This window comes from Corticium candelabrum, chromosome 12, assembly GCF_963422355.1.
Source record: "Corticium candelabrum chromosome 12, ooCorCand1.1, whole genome shotgun sequence".
NCBI classification, from domain to species: domain Eukaryota; kingdom Metazoa; phylum Porifera; class Homoscleromorpha; order Homosclerophorida; family Plakinidae; genus Corticium; species Corticium candelabrum.
Genome location: NC_085096.1, coordinates 6,141,164 through 6,161,716, shown reverse-complemented (window position 1 = coordinate 6,161,716; position 20,553 = coordinate 6,141,164). Strand labels below are relative to the sequence as shown.

The 20,553-nt window shown below is 39.5% G+C and overlaps 1 protein-coding gene across 1 annotated transcript; it reads left to right on the top strand.

Moving 5' to 3' along the window:
- Positions 1-8: 8 nt before the first annotated feature.
- On the top strand, positions 9-20,286 carry LOC134187657 (probable serine/threonine-protein kinase drkD). Its single transcript, XM_062655809.1, has 13 exons — positions 9-30; positions 86-202; positions 270-395; positions 2,587-2,706; positions 8,723-8,848; positions 11,360-11,461; positions 11,517-11,639; positions 12,763-12,888; positions 12,949-13,068; positions 16,856-16,978; positions 17,057-17,155; positions 18,146-18,619; positions 19,239-20,286. The coding sequence occupies exons 1-13, from the start codon at positions 9-11 to the stop codon at positions 20,048-20,050; spliced, it is 2,490 nt and encodes an 829-aa protein (XP_062511793.1). The 3' UTR covers positions 20,051-20,286.
- The last annotated feature ends 267 nt before the right edge of the window (positions 20,287-20,553 follow it).

Here is a 20,553-nt window from a genome sequence, read left to right as displayed (position 1 = left end):
TATGTAGAATGTCAGCGGATGAAGATAGAGGTACGTAAACCTTTCTGGTAAATACGTAGCATAAACGAGTAGCTGTTGTTTGCAGCTGCTGGTCAGAAGTATATTAGAGAAAAAAATTTTGCTGCCGCCGAGGCATCGTACCGACATGTGTTGCAGCTGTTGTATGAGTCGGCCAGTCCAACTCTCGTAGATCAATCATATGGTTAGCGTGTATGTGTGAAAATGTTAAAATCATTGCTAGTAACTATTTCATTGTAATTTGTTTGAAGCACTTCATCAGTTGGGATTTTGTCTGTACAATCAATCTAAATACGAAGAAGCAATCACGTTCTTGAAACAAGCTTTGAGCATTAAACGAATTATTCGAGCGGGAAATGAGAAGAGCTTGGCTCTTAGTAAGTAACGTTTCTGTTGCTTCCGCTAGTACTGTGATGTGATCACACAACATCAATCATTACTGAAAATTTCTATGGTATATTGAAGGGTTTTATTCTATTAAATATTTCAGAGAATGTTGTTGTTTTCTAGAAGTTAACTAATGATTGGATTTTATTTTTATTATTGTTTATTGTACAGATAGCTTTATAAAATTTGGCATTGGATATTGTGTGAGCATTTTATTAATTTCATAAGTTTATATTAATTTTTAGAAATTAACCTTTAGTGTGCACAGATGAAGGTTGTAAAAGTCAGCTAGTGTGTGTGTGTGTGTGTGTGTGTGTGTGTGTGTGTGTGTGTGTGTGTGTGTGTGTGTGTGTGAGTGTAAATGCATGTGTCTTCTCATGCACATCCATTGGCAGTCTAGATTATTTTCAAATTTTGATCTAACACTGATTGGCTGTTTTGAAAATGCTGATACAAATAATGTCATTTGTTCGATTTACTTGACATTTATGAAATATTACCTTCAGTTACTAACTTAGGTTTCTTGTTCATTAAGTTAAATGTTGGAAAGTTGGGGTTATGCCAAACTGTAAACTTAGTGCTATGGCAAGTGGCTTATCTTTTTTTAGGACGGACAGAGAAGGACATTACTCAATGGCAATACTTTTAGTCAGTAAGGTGTATTATAGTGTGAAGATGACTGCAGTACATAAGAACTTGAAACTAACTTTTTAGAGCCATCCATTGCTTTATGGGCAGCTGGGTTTACTTTAGTTTACCCAACCGTCTTTCCAGTTTGCTTGTATGTTTAGGCACTATTGGTTAAATGAATTAGGCGCCTAGGATCCACACTGATAATCTTCCACGGCAACAAATCTTTCTTGTTGATTACGGTATGCCATGTAGTTAAGGAAAGCAGACATCCTGTAAAATCAGACACAGAAGAAGTTGAAACTTATGATCCACATTCTGGTTGTATTTGCACATGTGCATTACAAGAATAATGGCATAATGGTGAAAGCTGTGTGGCCTGTCATATACCTGCCAACCTTTGGACGTGAAACCTCGGGACTTGGACGCCCAAATTCCCTGGATTTAGCATACATTCTCGGGACACCATGTACCAACTGCCACTCATCGTATCTAGGGTCTTCTATAGTGATTCAGTCTTCCTTGGTCTCTACTTGTTCCTGCCAGCTTCCATGACGCACACGCAGAACGCATGGCTTCGCAGTTCTCATCGATATTCGCACTTACTGTAACTGCACGTGCTGTAGAAAACCGAAGCCACTAGGCCACAGGCCATAAAATAATCGAAAGATCATTAGAATCAGGACGGAACATGTGTATGACTTCGACTGTCTTGGTTGTATTCATCTGACCCTGTTCAAGGAAATCTCGGGACAGTTTGTGTCCCGACTGGGACATGGGGCCAAATCCTGGGACAATCCAGGAAATCCCGGGGACGGTTGGCAGTATGCTGTCATCCGGATGCGGGTGGATGCCACACTCTCATGCCATCCAATCACCGAGCAGTATTTGCACTTGATCATACCTGGCAACCAGAGATAATGAACGAACTGTCAATCAGATTTGTGAAAAGTTTATGAAAGGGATTTTTAGCAGCACAGTATAATTCATGTTTTCAATTGCCAGGTTTTGTCGGAAATAAACAACAGAACTTGCCTGTCTGCAACTGCTAAAAGAAGTCAATCACTTTTGTGGCATGTGCTATTTGTACATGTACGGAATGTAATCATGAGTGATATTTTATGTCTTGTGTGTGATAACTCTTGCTGCTGTACTTTGACGTCTACAGGCTATTTATGGCTTTGCGGTCACATGAACAGCAGTCGCTTTGTACAATTAGTTTAGATAGATTTACAAGCAGCATGATTAAAAGGAAAATAACATTCAAATTTGTAATTCTTACTGGCAATGCTATTATTGTTTCAGACTACATAGCTGTGGAGGCAAGGGTGTAATTAAACATAGCTTGAAATCAGAATTACTAGTTTCTGCTTATATATATTAGTGAAGAGATGTTAGAAGTTCCTCAAACTAAAACTTCTGCACACTGGTGGGTATTAGCTGCATGTAACAGTAATGACCACATCGTCTTTCACAAATTGTTGTGCAAAACTTAACTAACATTGTGTGCTAATGTTATGCAGAGTAAGATGTTGATTTTATGCTTGACAGCTTTACGAATGTTGGGCTATTGCCTGTTGTATACGGGCAGTCCTTCTGAAGCAGAAGTGATACTAACAGAATCGTTGACCATTGTGAGGACTTTTGACGACAAACCAGTTGTTGCTCTTAGTAAGTGTGTACTTTGTTTTATTTTGTTTTATCAATTTTAATTTGTACATTGTCAAAATAGGCAGAATACTGTAAAGTTGCATCTCTTGATTTGTACAAATTTGGTTTTCTTTGTTTCTATGTTGACTGTCTGTCTATTCTACAATAAACTGGAACATTTCCAAGTTTTGTAGATTTGTTCTGTAAAGATGCAGGTCTAGTCAAGTCAACTTTCTGTGCTTTTAGTTTGTGCATTACAGATATTCTTTGAGCCTTACACAAGATCATAGATAGTGTAAGCACATTAGAGAGGAGAGCAATGAAAGGACTATGTTTAGGTAGATTTTTGTTTAGTTTCAGGAATCAATTACAGCAGACAGGTTCACTCTTAATTAGATATGATTTTAGCCACATTAAACTTAGTTCATGGGGTGTGTAAATATTGCTATAAAATGGTATTGGATTGTTGATGCTGTGGTCATAATATCAGTACGAAAAAAGAACTATTTCCATTCACATTGTTTATGCAAACAATGATTGTTGAGATATCAGTTTGTGAATAGGACAGTCAGGATAGACAAGTCAACAAATGATGTGTCTTGACAAATTCATTGTGAAAATAACATTTGAATGATGAAGAATATTAACTAGACAGCTGCAGTAGTTACAGTAGAACTAGGTTCCATACAGTAGCAGATCTTGTGCTACTAAGGTAATATCAGAATAGATCTGGTATAGCAATATAGCCAACAAATTCATGTGAAACAGCATGTCAAATGTACATGTTTTGTAACTGTTAATTAATTATAAAAGTTGTAGATGATAAGCTAGCATTGTTAGCGGTTCTAGTGTTTTAGTATGTTGGTTGGGTGAGGTGAAGATGATGGGAGGGTATTTTGCAAAGTGTAAACAGACAGCTAGAAGAGATGATGTTGTAATGTCTTTGGCAAGCGCAAGTGGGGGGTATCAAGAATGAGCTATTATTAAAGCGCTGCAGACTAAATGCATCACTGAAGTATCACGTGACCATACACCACATTACATCACTCCCCCTCTAAAAAGTGTCTAAAATACCCTTCTCTAATTAACTTAATTGGCGAATAGACTTAATCACAGTCCATACTAGAATCAATGTCAGAATCCATTGGTAATCTCCGTATCGCTGTGGGTGACGTCGATTGCGGACGGGACGTTGGATTCGAACTGCATCATCACCATTGTGGTCTTCACCCATACCGTCTTCGTTATCATTCTCCAGTTGGTCCATATCATCATCGCTGCCATTCTCCGGTTGGTCAACGTCTCCTGAACAACATTCCCATTCCTTGGACCCTTTATCCCATCCAGGATCCGTCATATCGTGTTGGAGATTACCAATCGGTTGACATATCACTTTCGATTGTTCATTCGATGTGAGATGTACGGGCCTTGACTTGTATGGTTTCATCCGATCGTGATGAATAGAAATACCTTTCTTTCCGCGACATGTTTGCAGCAAATAGACGACATCCGACAAAGGTTGAATTATTGTATAGGGACCTGTCCACCTGGGAGACAGTGATCGAGACTTCTTCACCCGTTGAGACGTTGCTGTTATCCATACCAGGTCACCGATCTTATACTTATGAAAATTTTGAACTTTTTTTTTGATATTGTTGTCTAGCTTTCTTCATCTGCTTGGATCTACTTTCGACATTAGCGTACATTTCTGCAACTTTCTCCTGTTCTTGGTCAGCATACACGGTAGGTAGTTGATGTTCATATGTTGACTCAGCATATACCAGATCCGCTGCTACGTGTAACATAGTTCTTGGGGAATCTTTGAAAACGATTCTATAAGGTGTATCTCCCATGGTTTCGTGGTATGCTGTATTGTGAGCAAATTGTGCTGCAAAGAGATGGTCATACCAATCTCGTTGATGTGATGCAACCATCTTAGACAAAGATTCACCCAGAGAGCGGTTAAGACATTCAACAGATCCATTAGTCTGTGGATGACAAGGTGTTGAAAACGAATGTCGAATACCGTGTTGTTTGCAAAATTATGTAAAGACATGACTTACAAAACAAGGACCATTATCTGAATGAAAATGTGTTGGAATACCATACCTTTCAATCCATTCTTGTAGTTTCTCACAAACTTCATCGGCTGTTTGTCTCCGTATGGCACACATTTCTGCATACCGCGAGAAGGCATCTTGTATAACAAAAATGTATTGATATCCGCCGTCGGGTTTTCGGTAGAGGACCTTTGATGTCCATTTCAATAACCTCAAATGGTTTTGCTGATGACGGTCTTTTCAACAGGGGAGCTTGAGCTTTAATGTTGACAGGCATTCTTTCAGCACAAACAGTGCAAGATTGCGTGTAGTTTTCTACATCTTTACGAACGGTTTGCCACCAAAACGACTTAAAACCCGAAGCAAAGTTTTCTTAGAACCCTGATGACCTGCCAAATGTTCATCGTGCGCCAGTCTAAGAACCTCTGGAATTAACTTTGATGGTACCACAATTTGTGATCCAACTCCAGGATTTGTTCTATACAGAATATCAGTTGAAGAAATGTGTAATTCTTCTTTAAATAACTGCTTCATGTCCAAAGACAAGCTTGCAGCGGAGGCAGAAATATTCTTTTTTAATAGGTCGTACACTTTGTTAAGCAACGGGTCTCTCCTTTGTGCTTCCCTGAACTTATCTGCTGACCATACATCTTCAGCCCAGGCAACACACTTTTGTGATAACGACCTCACAGCACAGTCGGGAATTATCTTTGTCGACTGCACCATATTCTATGTTGTTTTCACACCAGTATTCATCCTGAGGTTCCAAGCGACTCAAAGCGTCCGCCACTTTATTTGTTTCACCATTTATATATTCTACACTAAACGAGTACTCTTCCAGCTCCGCAATCCACCTGGCTCTTCGACCCCAAGGGTCTTTAACAACCGATCTAAATTGGAGGGGACGATGATCCGTTCGTACTATGAACCTCGTTCCAATCAAATGGTGTCGAAAATGTCGTATCGCCATAACTATAGCGAGAAACTCACGGTCATAGGTAGAATACTTTCTTTCTGTTTTGGTCAGAACTCTGCTAAAATAAGCTACAGGTGTCACACCGTCTGGAGTGCTTTGTGCTAATTCGGCTCCAGTTCCTACCGTTGAGGCATCCGTTGTAAGTATAAACATCTGAGATGGGTCAGGATGAGCTAGCACCGGAGCAGACATTATCTTGTTTTACAAAGTAGCAAACGAACTGTCGCATTCAGGTGACCAATGAAAAAGTTTGTCACCTTCTAATAACGATGTAAGTGGTTTAGCAATTGTTGAATATTTCGGAATAAAACGTCGGTACCAACCGGTCATACCCAAAAATGACTTGACCTCTTTAATTGAACTCGGTCTCTGAATTTTGGCAATCGCCACTGTCTTTTCTGATTTTGGACTAAGGCCATTTGCACTCACTCTATATCCACAAAAAACAACTTCAGTCATACCAATCTCACACTTTTTTCCATTGACTCTCAATCCATGACTTTGTAATGTCTGAAGGACTTGTTCTAGACGTTCTAAATGTGAATGAAACGAGTCAGAGAAAACACACAGATCATCCGTATATAGCACTAGCTGTAATGGTGACATATGACCTAAGATTGAATTCATCATACGGCAAAATGTAGCTGGTGCTCCCTTTAGTCCAAATGGCATTCTGTTGAATTCCCATAATCCAGACTGTGTACTAAAAGCAGTCTTTTCTTTATCTTTCTCTGCAATGGGTATTTGGAAATAGCCATGCGCTAAGTCGATTTTACTAAAAAAACCGTGCTCCAGCCATAGATTCAACAGCTTCTAATAGATTTCCCGTGGGAATGGCCGTATCTTTAGTTCTCGCATTTAGAGCTCTATAATCAATGCACAAACGTAAAGTTCCATCTTTTTTCGTACCGGACATACTGGTGCAGCAAACGCAGACGTTGAAGGACGTATAACTCCTCGTTGGTGAAGATTTCTTACCTCTCTGCAACCTCCGCTCTCCACTTTGTTGGCAATCTACAAAAGCAGCATGTCACATGAGCATCATCTGTTAACGGAATTGTATGCTCCATTTTTTTGCACTTCCCTCATTTTCTTCATATGAAAATACGGTACGATAACGCTTGAGCAATCTTTCTAACTGAGTCCTTTCCACTTGCGTCAACTTGTCTCCAAAAGTTACCTCCGTCCAAGGTTTACCCCTACATCTGGAGATTTACCACGTTTAATTCCATTCTGATTATTAACAACGGCCGCTTCCGAAAATTCTGCAATATTTTGTTCCTTATACACTGCTATAGGAGAAGACGTCAAATTGCAAACTCGGACAGGAACCCTGTTTTGATTACCTCCAACTGCAATCGTATCGCAACCCAACAAACCAGATCTTTCGCACAAATCTTCTGTTACCTCAATAATACCTGTCCATTTCGTTGGTATGGCAGAACGAACTTGACCCCATATAGTCATTTCTTGTCCTGGAGGAATCGTCATGTGGACCGGTGCAAATACTCGCCCAAATTTTACCAGCTGAACAGAGTGTTGAATGGTGTCAACCTTCTCGAAACTTGATACTTCATCTCCGTCAATACACAATTTCTTATTGGCCACATCAATCTGTACCGCTAGAGACGACAGCACATCGGTTCCCAATATTCCATAAGGAATTCCTTTAACCACGTAAAAGGAGGCACGAATACCAGGAGATCCTAGCTGGATAAATTCATTCACCATACCTTTACATCTAAGTATCGTGCCATCGACCATTACCGGTTGGCGGGCGACCTGCCGTGTCATTGCCAACTCGTTTCCCTCAACGACATCATAGCCTATTAAACTCACATCAGCTCCCGTGTCAACGAGGAAAGGGCATTTCTCTTTACCAATTATAGCTGTTACCATTATGAAACCATGTACATTAGTTGTCAGGTTTGTAACATGACTTTGCTTACCGCTACCTCGATGTACTGGAGCCTGTGCCGTGCAATTACGGGCTACATGTCCTGGACGTAAACATCGATGACAATCGTGCAAATGGGGACAATTGGGACGAATATGGTTAGGATCGCCACAGATGAAACAAAATCGGCCAGATGTTTTCTGCATTCAAAGTCTTTCCGTCGTCGACCGCGACCGCGACCCCAAACAGACTTCTGTCGGCTACCGGAAGCCGAATCAACCGCACTGACATGACCAACGCCATTGGCATCCGCCGACCTGTCAAATGTTAATGATCGGCAATTATGACATCGTGTATCTTCGCCGGTTGACAAATGACTGGAACCAGACGATTGACTGAAATCACGTGAAAGTGCCGGCATCGTCCCGCTTGGTTTTCTCTCACCGATACCTGCTATATGTAAACGATGTACTTCTTCACTTAATTCTGCCACTGATTTTAAAGCTTTCTCCACTCAAACGGAGCTGAACTTGGAACTCATGCGGCAACCCTTCCAAAAACGCGTCTTGAGCCACTGTAGTTACCGAATCCAAGTCAAAACTAGGGTAAGATAAACAAACAAGTCGTTGAACATCATGACCAAACGCACCAACAGATTCTGCAGTAACAGCCCATTTTCGTCATCGTAGGTCAGTGACTGCCTGCATGTGATCTGCTCCGCCACGTAGAAACTCACGTTTTAGCGAACTGACGATTGTGTCAAAACTTGTTTTGTCGTCCACCGACAGGTGTTGGTAGTTATCAAATGCAGCCCCTTCCAATTGTGGTGCTAGAGCGAGAGCCTTCTTTTCTCCAAAAAACCCCTTCAACTGTGACCAGACAGTAACGCGATCCAGAAATACCAGCAAGTCATCATAACCTCCAAAGGCTGTAGGTACACAATTGTCCATCCTGTCACCAATGTAATGTCTTTGGCACGCGCAAGTGAGGGTTATCAAGAATGAGCTATTATTAAAACGCTGCAGACTAAATGCATCACTGCAGTATCACGTGACCATACACTACATTACAATGTGACTGTAATTGTTGTGTCGCTGTGTTTAGCCTTGTGTTTCTTGGCATTGTCTGTAAAGGAACAAGGAAAGTATGAAGATGCAATTGAGAGGTTAAAAGAGGGGCTGGAAATCTATCGAAGTCTGGAGCCCGATCATGAACTTGATGCTGCAAGAGGTGATCAGTAGAACATATCGATTTCTGTCATATAAATTTTATTTATTTATTTAATTAATTGAGAGACAAGCAATGCACGTACTAGTGAATGGTTTGTAAAGGTCACATGAGTCATGTGAGTAGCATGTTGAAATGGCATTTTAGTGTGTTGGGTTAAGCAGTGGACTCTGCAGTATTAGGTAACTAATATGTGATAGGTAGATCGTCGTTGGTAGATCAATGTGGCATGTTAGACATGAGGCTTTAGAAGACCTTTACAGATAACTGACAGACACTTGCTGATATGGGCAAGTATATCAATTTTGTAGTATTTGTAGTACATGTTGGCTGACCCTTTGAGAACAATCTTTAACTCACATGGTTGTGTAGCTGCATGGACTGATAAAATTGTGTGCAACTTTGTCACAACGGCACGGCACCCTATGTAAGATCGTCATGCGTCCATGTGAGTTCCTCATGCAATTTGTGTGAAACAGCCGCTTCCGCGTGAGATTATCCTGATTTTCATGCGGGACAGACTAGTCCGCATGATCTTCGCATGAAACGTAAGTCCGTTCCAGCTCTGCACGAGTAATTGAGCTGCGCATGAGTAATTCAGTTCTGCATGAGTAATTCAGCTCCGCATGAGCACTTTGCGTGAGTATAGTTGAATGTAACGTACGCTATGACTGATGGTAAGGGCTAGATATTCCGCTGACTTGCCTTTTGTTGCCAAGTGCAGTGTAGACTCATCAATGTCTCATGTAGAGACCTTTAGACATGTTCAAGTTCAGTCGGTCGCGCACATTATCCATCTCGCCAATGTAGGTGCCTACCAGACTAAGTCAAAGAAATCTTCAACATCGCATGTGTTATGAGGAATTGAGTCGGCGTTAAAAAGACCCTTTTTAATGCGTTAAAAGAGTCTTTTTACAAAGTAGCTGTCAAAAAGTCTCTTTGTAACACCGACTGACACGGACTGAATTCTTCATAGCTTGTGTTAAATAAAGTATCTGTGTTAAATTCAGTCTGGTGTTAAAAGAACAATGCAGAATAGTTTCCTCGATCACTGGATTAGGTGTAACTTTTTAACACACGTGCCATTAGCTTAGACTGTTTTCTTCAACGTACACTGTTAAATTCGGTCAAATAGTGCGCGTTAGACGTTAGACAAAGTGGCACCTTCTTCGAACATTGTACACATTACAATGTCATAGAGTAATTGAAATAACCTTAATCGGTAATAAATAGGTTATTATATTTAGTCCGTGCTAGAGAACGCTATACTGTAAATCTTTCTAGCACATTTGTTGCAGAGTTTGAATTCGTCTCTAGTTAGTTCATCTCTAGATAGTGCAAGTCCGGTTGACACGTGCACATCTACACAAGCAATCTGAAATATTGTGTAGAGCTTCTCTGAACTTGTCGCCATAACCAACACAAAGCAGGAGCATACTACGCTGATGTGACTGTCAAGTGAAGGCTCTAAAACAGGTCATGCATCTTACCCTACAAAGCAATGAGAGCGGATGTCGGTTACAGTTCAACGAAGAAATGGCCATTTGCCTAACGTCTAACGTGCTATCTGACTGAATTTAACAGTTTACATTGTTAAAAACAGTTGGGGCGAATGGTACGCGTGTTAAAAAAGTCTAGACCTAACTGAGTGATTGAGGACACTATTATACATTGTTCTTTTAACGCCAGACTGAATTTGAAACCGATACTTTATTTAACACGCAGACTGCTGAATTTAACACAACACATGCTCTGCAGAATAGACGAGGGAATTCTATATCTGTAAGCATGATAGCCTGTCGGGAACCAGATGTCAGTGTTCTTACCATCGCTATGGAGTGACAAAAGCTGAATCATAAGGTAGTCTATGTGTACAAGTCTCTGCCCGTGATCTTGCCCTCCTGCACAATGCACGACACCAGAGAGCTCACCTATAATGGAACGACACCCTAGATCATTTGCATGAAACACTAACTCTAGAGTACTACTTTCTTTCAGACAGCTTTCCGTGATGACTTTGAGAAAAGCTGCAGAGAGCGCGCTGTCGTAGGCAGATCTTGCTGTACATTCCGACACGTACTACGAAAGAGGAAGTCAGAAAGTCATTCAGATGCCAAGAACAGGAACTCTTGCATCGGACTCATGCGAAACTTCTACAATTGATGTATACGTCGATTATGCAGATGCTCATGCGATCGAAGATCGTGCCATTCCACATGCGATGCCTTATGCGATTTTCCGAACTCTGTAAATGAATGTTTGCTCATGCGACCGCATAACAATCTTATGAGATGCTCATGAGACACTCATGCGAAGATTTTACATAGGGCTGTTAGGCGACATCATTGTCTCAAAATTCTGTATCAGTAATTTCATTCTTTTCTTTTACAGAACGTGATGTTGTTTATCTTTAAGTTTCATGTTGCAGTTAATTAGTCATCTGTTCCTGTTTTATTGATATATATTTTGAATTCAGAATTTATGTTTGTTTTGCAGCTGTTTGTGAAATTGCAGAATGTCTTTTGCATCAGTTTCAAAGTACACAGGCAGAAGATTTGTTAAGACAAGTTACTGCTGTTATACTTAGCAAGGTTGGCAACCATAACAAGGCCTTATGTGAGTCTGTTTTGTGAAATGTTGTTTTGTTGTATCTAATTGTTTGTATGAGTAGATTGTGCTTTGCTGGCTTGTGCAGTGAAACTAAATGAAGGAAACGAAAGAGAAGTGACAGATCTGCTGGAGCAGTCTATCGAATGGGCTGATGGCATCAAGAAGGAGACAAACAAGGCAAGAGGTAAGTATAGCTAGTAAAGTTACAAGATGTAAGGTGTTTTACTTCTAGTTTTCAGAATTGCTTACAGAGATGAAACTAACATTGTGTACAAGAATGTTGATTCTTTAATTATGTCTTCTTAATTAATTAAGGCACTTTCATATTATTTGCAGCTGACCACGTGTTTTCCATCTGTACTTGATTTCTTATGTTGGATGCACTTGACATTTGACTATTAGTAGGTTTTCAATCGATAGAATAAAACAAGTTTCTAATAACTCATTTACATAACAATAACAACAATAATGAAAACTATGGTATATTTCAATTACAACCATCTACACAATACAATAACAACTGTACCTGAAAACAGAAAGCGTATGAATTTGTCTGTTTTGCAGAGTTAACCTGATGGATTGGATGAAAGACTTTTGCAATAGAGAGTAGATTCTTCGGTTTTAATTGATGTTAATGTTCTTGAATTTGACATACTTCAATATTGTTTATATATATATATATATAGTGACATACACAATTTATTTTAAGGTAGAGTTTGTTGACAAAATATAGAAGTGTTGTGTCTGCTGTCTGTGGTTCGATTACTAAGGAGATCTCATGGACTTAATTAACTTAAGACAACTAAAGTTTCCATCCAAATGGAATAGGAATTAGAAAAGATTTTCCCTTATGACGTATTCCAAAATATGGATGTGTTTTTCTTGTATAGCTGCATGTGATTTATGTAACTAAATTTGTTGATTTTGTAACTTACTTGCTGTAGTTGTGATAACTACTATGAGATTGACATAGTCAAACATAAGGTGATAGGATAGCTGGTTATTACTTGCCCTAGCACTTCCTTTTTGTTGGCTGCATGCATGCCCTCCAAATAGGCTATCAAGTAATGAGCTCCAGTCCTGTGACTTGCAGTGTCTGTAAATGATTATTTGTAACAATGTTGTCAATGGTGATGATGATGGTAGTGGTTGTGGTGATGATGATGATGGTGGCGGTCACAGAGGTGGGGCAGTGGTGGTGGTGATGATGATGATGATGATCATGATATAGACTTTGAGATAATTATTGAATTTCTCAGAGTATTTAAGGGTTTGACGTATTTTGATTTGGTTGTTGTCTTGTGTAGTGCTGAGTGAGTTGGGACAAGTATACATGCTTCAAAAACGCTACAGTCAGGCTGAGAAAATACTGAATGATGCAGTGACTCTTGACAAACAAAATCCAGTGAATTTAGTGCACCAAACTGCTCTAAGTGAGATACAGTAAACAAGAGATTTGTTTGTTAATAATTCTGGTTGTTTCGTTTGCTCAGTTCATTGCCGTATTGCTGAGTGCTTTACAGCAAAAAGGAAAGACAAGAAAGCCATGACATTTTTTTGTCTGTCACGAGATACTTCAAATTTAGCAGTTAATCACCCTTTAAGAGGCAGAAGTAAGCCAATCTATAATGGTCTTTTATATTGATCTATTTGATATATTGAGGCATGCAGTCAGTTGGCTTTACTTGTCAAGATTGTGTATCAGAATAATTTGATTCTCTGTGGCACTGTATGTTTACGTTGTATCATGTAGTTTCTGTAGTTTTTTGAGATTCTGACTTGTCTGTAATATATTCTGTCATTATTCATTATTTTTACTAGAAGATATGTGGTCAAGCTAGTTGCCTTTAAAGCAAGAGTAGTATCAGTCGTATGCTGAGTTTACCGTCCCCTTTTGGTGACCCCACCGGCTTGCAAGGAAGTACCTCAATTTGCTTCAATATGGGCCTCTCCACTGGGGGAGATCTCAAGGGGGGTCTCTCTGCATTAAAAGAGACCTTCAAGGCTGTTTGGAACTGTATCCCCTTACATAGCCATCTTTATTGTGATGGTGCACTTTGTGGCTCGAGGCTAAAAAATAGACACTGCAGCCCATACAAAAGGAATGGTAATTGATTATTACATTACCAATGGAAAGTTTTGTAATTTACGATGGGGCACAACAGATGACATGGTGTGGCTTAACTAAGCTAAAATTGTAATAAAAAATAATTGCCAGATTGGTATCTGGATACCATTGCTAGTGTTTTGTCAACTCATTGTTATATGTTTCATGGCATAGCAATAATTAAAGCACTGTGAAAGTTCTGTATACTAATGAATTTATACTAAAATTAGTCATTAGCAAGCTGTTCACAACCAGCATTTTGTGTGGCTGCTTTGTAGCAGAAATGTTTAAAATACACAGCTGTATAGTTTATCGAGATATCTTTGTGAATATGCAAAGCAGTAAAGCATTACAGCGCTTCTGTCCCAGTGTAGTTTTCACCTCTGTCTTGACTGACTTGATTGCTTTTTTCTTCCTCCACCTAGGTTGTTGCAATAGCAATTATTACTACTTAATAACTACTTTATAATAGTCTTTATTTCTCTTTTTGTTTAAAACCGGTAGGAGACTAGAAAGATGTTTAAGTAGATTTTCTTTAACAACTTTAATTACTCTACCTTCTTGTCTTTAGTTTTATTTGAAAAAATTATTTTTAGATAGGATGTCTTTCCTGAATGCATTGTTTATGAGCTAAGCTTCATCCTCCTACCACCAAGGGTTTGTTGCGACAGCTTCGCCTTCTAGGCCATACATACACTTGAGCAGAGCTCTGGGGCTTGAGTTAGTTTTCTCTTCACCAACTTGTGTTTTAAAAGCTCAAAATAACATACTCTAGGAGCACGCAGGTTTTCACATGTCTGCTAATGATTTTTATTGTTCTAAACTAAACTGTTTCAGCTAGGCAACTTTAAACACTGAACAAATTGTGCAACAACCAGTAAGTGTAGGAACTAAAAGCAATGGTGGTCCCAAATGGGGGCTTGTGCCCAGTGTGCTGCCTTCTGCATGAATTCACCACTGGTTATCAGTTTAACAACAAGGTTTCAGACGGTTGTAGAGAATATCAGACCGAAAGCTTTAATTGTCTTTCCTCGCACCACATGAGAGACAATTATGGAGTGAGACAATTAGAAAGACAATTGATGGAGTGAGTTGGCATTTAGTTGATGGATCTCTGTAGTCTCGACACAGTTTCCAACACATCACAGTTCTGTGTCTTTGTATGTGCATTCCATTCTTGTGAACAGCCAAGGGCTTTCGTTCTTCCATTTCTTGTTAAAGCCATATTTGTTGTTGCAAGTAGTTGTTTCTTCTAGCTGTTTCTCCAATATTTTGCTAAACTTGGCTTGAGTATGTCTCTCGTTTTCAGAGCTGGAATCTGAATTTCACATGGCAGTCTGTGGTGTGATTCATCAATGGAGAGCTGGATGCCAGTTTCTAGTAAATTTGTGCAGAAACACCAACATACATACCCTAAATATGCTAGTAGAGATTGGTGCTTTTTCCTCCTTTGCTGACTGTTCCTGCTTTTTTACTCAATAGCATGGTATGCATTCTGAACACATGCATATGAGTAGCTTTGTTTGTGCTGGTCACACATCTCTACCTTAGCCCTCAAAGCTCCAAGATATCACATCGGCACAAAACGTAACGTGCGACAGTTTAGTACCATGAAACTGACTCTCGAGAATACATAGCCACTGGTTTGCTGTGAAGCCTTTATATTTTGACTCTTGTTGTGAAGATGCCCAGATTTATTCGATCACAGCACTAGAGGATCCACAATGTTTGGGCAGGGCACTGGGAAGGTGAGGCAGGGTGTTGCGTGCCTTGCTCAAGTAACCTAGCTGGTTCACTGATGGATTCTGTTTGCAGAAGAATTCGAAGAGTATATGCATGCTATTTCAGCACCTTTGTTGTCAAGCTAATTTATTGACCAAGTGTTGCCAAGCACAGTTAATAACGTACGCACTTACTCAATGAAGCTTTTTATCTGTGTACCATCAAGAGTTTCAAGACTGTGGAAGGCTTGGCGCACTCTTGCTTTAGGAGACTTGTTCTTTTTTTATATAGCACAGATGTATTGAACTTGATCCATGGCTGGTCCAATTGAGGGATGAAACCCCACTTTTTTAATTACTATTTCTATTTTTGCTTTGTTTGTTTTGGCTTTCTGTTTTGTCTTGTTCTTTTTCTGTGTTTGAACTCATGCCTCCAGTGCTTCAGTATGGTACACTAACAATTGCAACATGTAGTGTAAATGTATCTAGATAAATATAGATTGCATGACGTATAGAGACCAGCACATACGTGTAACCGGTATTCGAATGACAGGGTACTCTTTGGATTAGCAGCTAGTGCATATGCTATGAAATCTTGTGTTGAGCAATATAACGCATCTAATCCACTACGTGAACACAACTCGGTCTCCCCTCAGCACACAACATGACAGCACTGCCGAGACTTGTTGAAGTGACGACTGTAACCTTCCCTCATTTGTGTGCTATTAGAATGAAATCATTTTGCTAATCACATCTCAGGCACCGGATGGTAGCATATCTGAGATGATGAGATAGCATAAAGATTACTATAAGGATACTGACTATTGACTCATGTAATTGAAATTGTAAAAGTGCACATGTGGAAACATACAGAGAAACCACTTGACGGAATTTGTAGCAAATTGGAAAGTGATTCAGAAGTCTTATTTTGTATATGGACATGCTAATGTGTTCATACTAAGGCGAACACAAAGTCTTTCAAATAGTTGCAATAGAACTGATCAATTCCATTGTTGGGATATTGAGCTGCTTTGTTAATTAAATGTTGCACTTTCAGAGTATTTTAGTATGTTGTGTTGTCTCTCTCTTTCTCTCTTCTTTCCTTTCATTCCTTTAGTGGGGCATAAACAACAACTCACTCTTGTACCATAGACCAGAATGCACTACCTATTTCCCCATCATGACATCACTGTCGAGGCTTGTACAAATCCAGCTATAAACCTGGTTTCATTTCTTTGCTATCAGAATGAAATCATTTGTGCCTTGTCAGGTCTTAGGGCAGGGTAGGGCCATTGCCGAAAACGATTGCTGCCCTATATAGCTAGCTATGACATTACCAGAAGAATAATGATCATCGACTTGTGTGACGAGAATAGTTTAAACACCTAGAGAACACTTTCTCAAACTTCTAGAAACTTGGTATGAATTTGGAAAAGTATTCTGAACTTCTGTTTTATAGTACTCTTGTAGCAGTGTACTCTGTAGTTAGTTGTTCAGTCTGCTGTGCTTAGAAAATATTTACAGGAAAGTTGTGGTCATTTTGTGTGTCTTTAACTGAACACAAAATTTTAGGTTTGTTTGGCTTGGGTAAAATCCTTGTTCAGCAGAAGAAATGGAACGAAGGGCAAACTGTTCTGAGGGAAAGTGTGAGTATTTTGAGGCAATTGTTGCCATTTCATCCATCTACAATAGCAGGTTGTGTGGATATGTGAATAAATGCGAATGGTGGGAATTGTCTGAACTAACAGCACTATCTTATTGTGTATGTCATAGCCATTCTTGAACTTAGCGACTGTTTAAGAAAGATGAACAAGCATAAAGAAGCTGCGTACCTTTTGACACAACCAAATGAAGTCTCTTTGTATCAAGAAGGTATGCAATCCTAATGTCTAATGACGTTGTCATGTTCCTCGATTTATAATGATGCATTATTAATTATTCTTATCTGACCTGTCAACTGTTTTGTAGCAATTTACACTTATAACTTGTAGAAGTAATTTACGTAAAGGCTTCAAATTGGTTGGTATTAATATTAAACTGGTAATTTTATTTAATTTTAAAAAGACTATAGCCATTATTTGCTGCATTATGATAGTTCCAAATTGTATTAGCTATCATATGGAATTTATTGTATTTCTTCTGTGTGCCAGTGTAATACATTGCATTCCAGAAGTAAAGAGGTCACTCTCGACTTTGAGTGTGTTGTGTGTATAAGCATGGGGTTCTGATGATGTTGTTGTTAGGTGTGCAGATGTTCAGCGAGAGCTTACTGTAATTTGTTTGTTTCCTGTGGAGATTGCACATGTAGGAGACTGGATATGAGAATTTAGCTGACCACTACATTTTTGGCATTAGATGCAGAAGGAGTCAAAGTTTTGCATAAACCATAGGAGTCTGTAAGTGTGTGAGTTTATTGATATCTTTCATATTGGCACTTGTGGTATTGCCACAACTGCAAGCACAGATAGACAATCCCACCTATTTCAAGAGATTTTGTTGATGCTGATTTGGTATCTTGAGTGTAACTTTATTTCTTTATGGTCTTGACAAACAGATGACATAGAATGGGACAATTATAGTTTACAATGATGATCAAAATACTAAGATACTGTCTGTTGAATATCGCACTGACTCCTTGTATGATTTATGTCAGTAATGTTACTTGTTGCTGCACAGTAATAGTAAATTCTTCAAGCTGTGTAAGGTTGATACGATTAGTTGTACTATATATACTTTTGTACAATAAACGTTATGATGCTTGAACAACTACATATAATTTTGATTTCTTGCTTTGTGATTATTGTACAATATGCTAGTTGTTTTTAAAATGAGCTTTGTATTGAAGAATCATGATATCTCTAGATATTGGCATGACAAGTCAAGTTGATGATTTACAAAAAGAAATCACTAAGCTTCAACAAAGGAATGAAGCCAACCAGCAGCTCTTGCTAGTTAAAGAGAATGTTCTGCAAAGGGTTATTGTGGAGCGTGAAGAAATGGAGAAACAGCATCAACAGCAGTTAGTACAGATGAGAACTGAAATAGATCAAATGAGTGCAATGTTAGAAGACCGGAGGAGGCAGCTGCAACAGCAGGGAGAAGAAGTAGAAGAACTAAAGGCTTCACTGGAAGAAGAGAGAAAGCTGATCAATCCTTTGAGGCAAAAGGTGCAAGACAATTACATAACTATTCAACGCTTGACGACAAACTTAGAGCGAAGTGAAAGAGCAAGGGAGCAGCTACAACAACTTCAACGCCAATATGATCGTGTTTTACAGATCAGTGGTGATGATTTGATTATGACAGGAACAATCTTGGGAAGAGGAGCATATGGAGGTCACAATGATAAGATCATTTATTGCCATTCGTGTGTGTGTGTGTGTGTGTGTGTGTGTGTGTGTGTGTGTGCGCGCGCGCGTGTGTGTGTGTGTGTGGTGCTATAGCTCTGTTGGGTAGAGAGTTATCTAATAGAGTGTTTACACGGAACCTTGAACGGTTGCAAGTTCAAGTCACAGTGATGGCGAGTTATGGCATAATTTCCTTAAGCAAGAAACTAAGACACATTTGCTTCTCTTGACTCAGGAGTATAAATGAGTACCTGGTCATTGACTAGGGTCCTAAGCGGCCATCGGCTGTGACGTGACATCAGCCACTGGAGTCCTGGTGAGACTTTGGGTGCTCACACCACAGTTGGCTTCACAAGTCAGTGTTCCTACGAGTGCCTGGCCCGGCTCCAGGAGTTTGCTAGCGCATGCCCAGAGTTCCCTGAATAGCGTACAGGCCCAACTTAGCTGGGGGCGTGACCTCTGAGAGGCAGCTCCTCACAGTTAGGATTTTTAGGTTTACATGTGTGTTGTGTGTGTGTGTGTGTGTGTGTGTGTGTGTGTGTGTGTGTGTGTGTGTGTGTGTGTGTGTGTGTGTGTGTGCGCGTGTCTATATACTTTTTCTATTATAGAAGTTGGTGTTGGCATGTGGATGGGTGTATCAGTTGCTGTCAAAACATTTTATGATTTTCTTCGAGCTGATGAGTTGAACGCTTCATTTATTCATCGAGAAGTGTCCGTGTCTAGTTGTGTTCATCACCCTAATGTCTTATCTGTTTGTGGAGCTATCATTGAGAATGAAGTTCCTCTTCGTATTGTCATGGAGCTGTTAGAAGGTTCACTGAGAGATGTGATCAAGGCCTCACGCAGAAGTAGAAGCTATTTGTGTATGAGGGAGCAAGTGGATATAGCTGTGGGATGTCTGTGTGGTGTGATGTATCTTCATCAGCTGCAACCTCCTCTTTTGCACGGAGACATTCGTTCTACTAACATCTTGGTTAGCAAGACCATGGAAGCCAAAATTGGTGACTTGGGTTCGACTCGTTTTGCCAGCGACAAGCTTTCTGTTGGTCCTCTCAGTGTAGAATACATTGCACCAGAACGAATGATGAAGAGTTCTGATGGTCAGGATAGATCCAACACGACACAAGCCGACGTGTACAGCTTGGGTGTCACATTGGTTGAGTTGTTCACAGGTGAAGACGCAAAGAGAGTTGTGCGTGACTCTCAGTTTTTGGCTGTTGCTAACATTCAGCTTCAAGACATTTGCTATGCTATGGCTGCTGATAATCCACATGATCGTATTTCGGCTACAGAAACGCTCAGACGCGTGAACGCTTTGAAGCAGAATGATGGGTACACAGCATGTCCTCCCAAAAGGATGGTGAAAGGCAAAGAATGCACTGAAGACGAAGTGACTCTTGTCGACATGCAGTGGATATGACTTTGAATCACTGACTTTTGATGAGTTTGTTTGACTCTGGTTTGTTTCAGCTTTATGTAAGTTTACTGATTTTGGCAGAAATATTCAATAAGAAAATGATGCATGTTTGCAATGTATTATGTGATATGAGGTGACAATTCGTAATGGTGTTAATGTATTTTACAGTTTTCTTTTTGTCTTTCCATGCTTTTTACTTTTTTGTTGCATATACTTATATTAGATACTTGTACGCACTGACAAGTTTGGTATCTTTCCTAAATCAGACGTTGCTGCATGTAGCTTTCATGATCAATGATAACCAAAGTTGTTTCACAGTCAATTCAAGAAAAGTGTATAATCTGATGTTAAAGTTAGATATAAAGTGTATTATAATATTTCAAATTATGTGTAGTCATAAGTACGCGCTTTATGCAAATACAAATACATTTAGGTTCAAAGACTACAGTTGTATGGGCGACTGTATACAGCTAATCGTTGTAGCAAACTCGACCAAGTTCTTCTTG

Excerpts from the sequence above, each read along its gene's own strand:
- LOC134187657 (XM_062655809.1), top strand. The coding sequence starts at position 9 with ATGTCAGCGGATGAAGATAGAG. Across the intron at positions 396-2,586 it reads TGAGAAGAGCTTGGCTCTTA|CTTTACGAATGTTGGGCTAT; the intron begins GTAAGTAACGTT and ends TATGCTTGACAG. Across the intron at positions 18,620-19,238 it reads GGGAAGAGGAGCATATGGAG|AAGTTGGTGTTGGCATGTGG; the intron begins GTCACAATGATA and ends TTTCTATTATAG.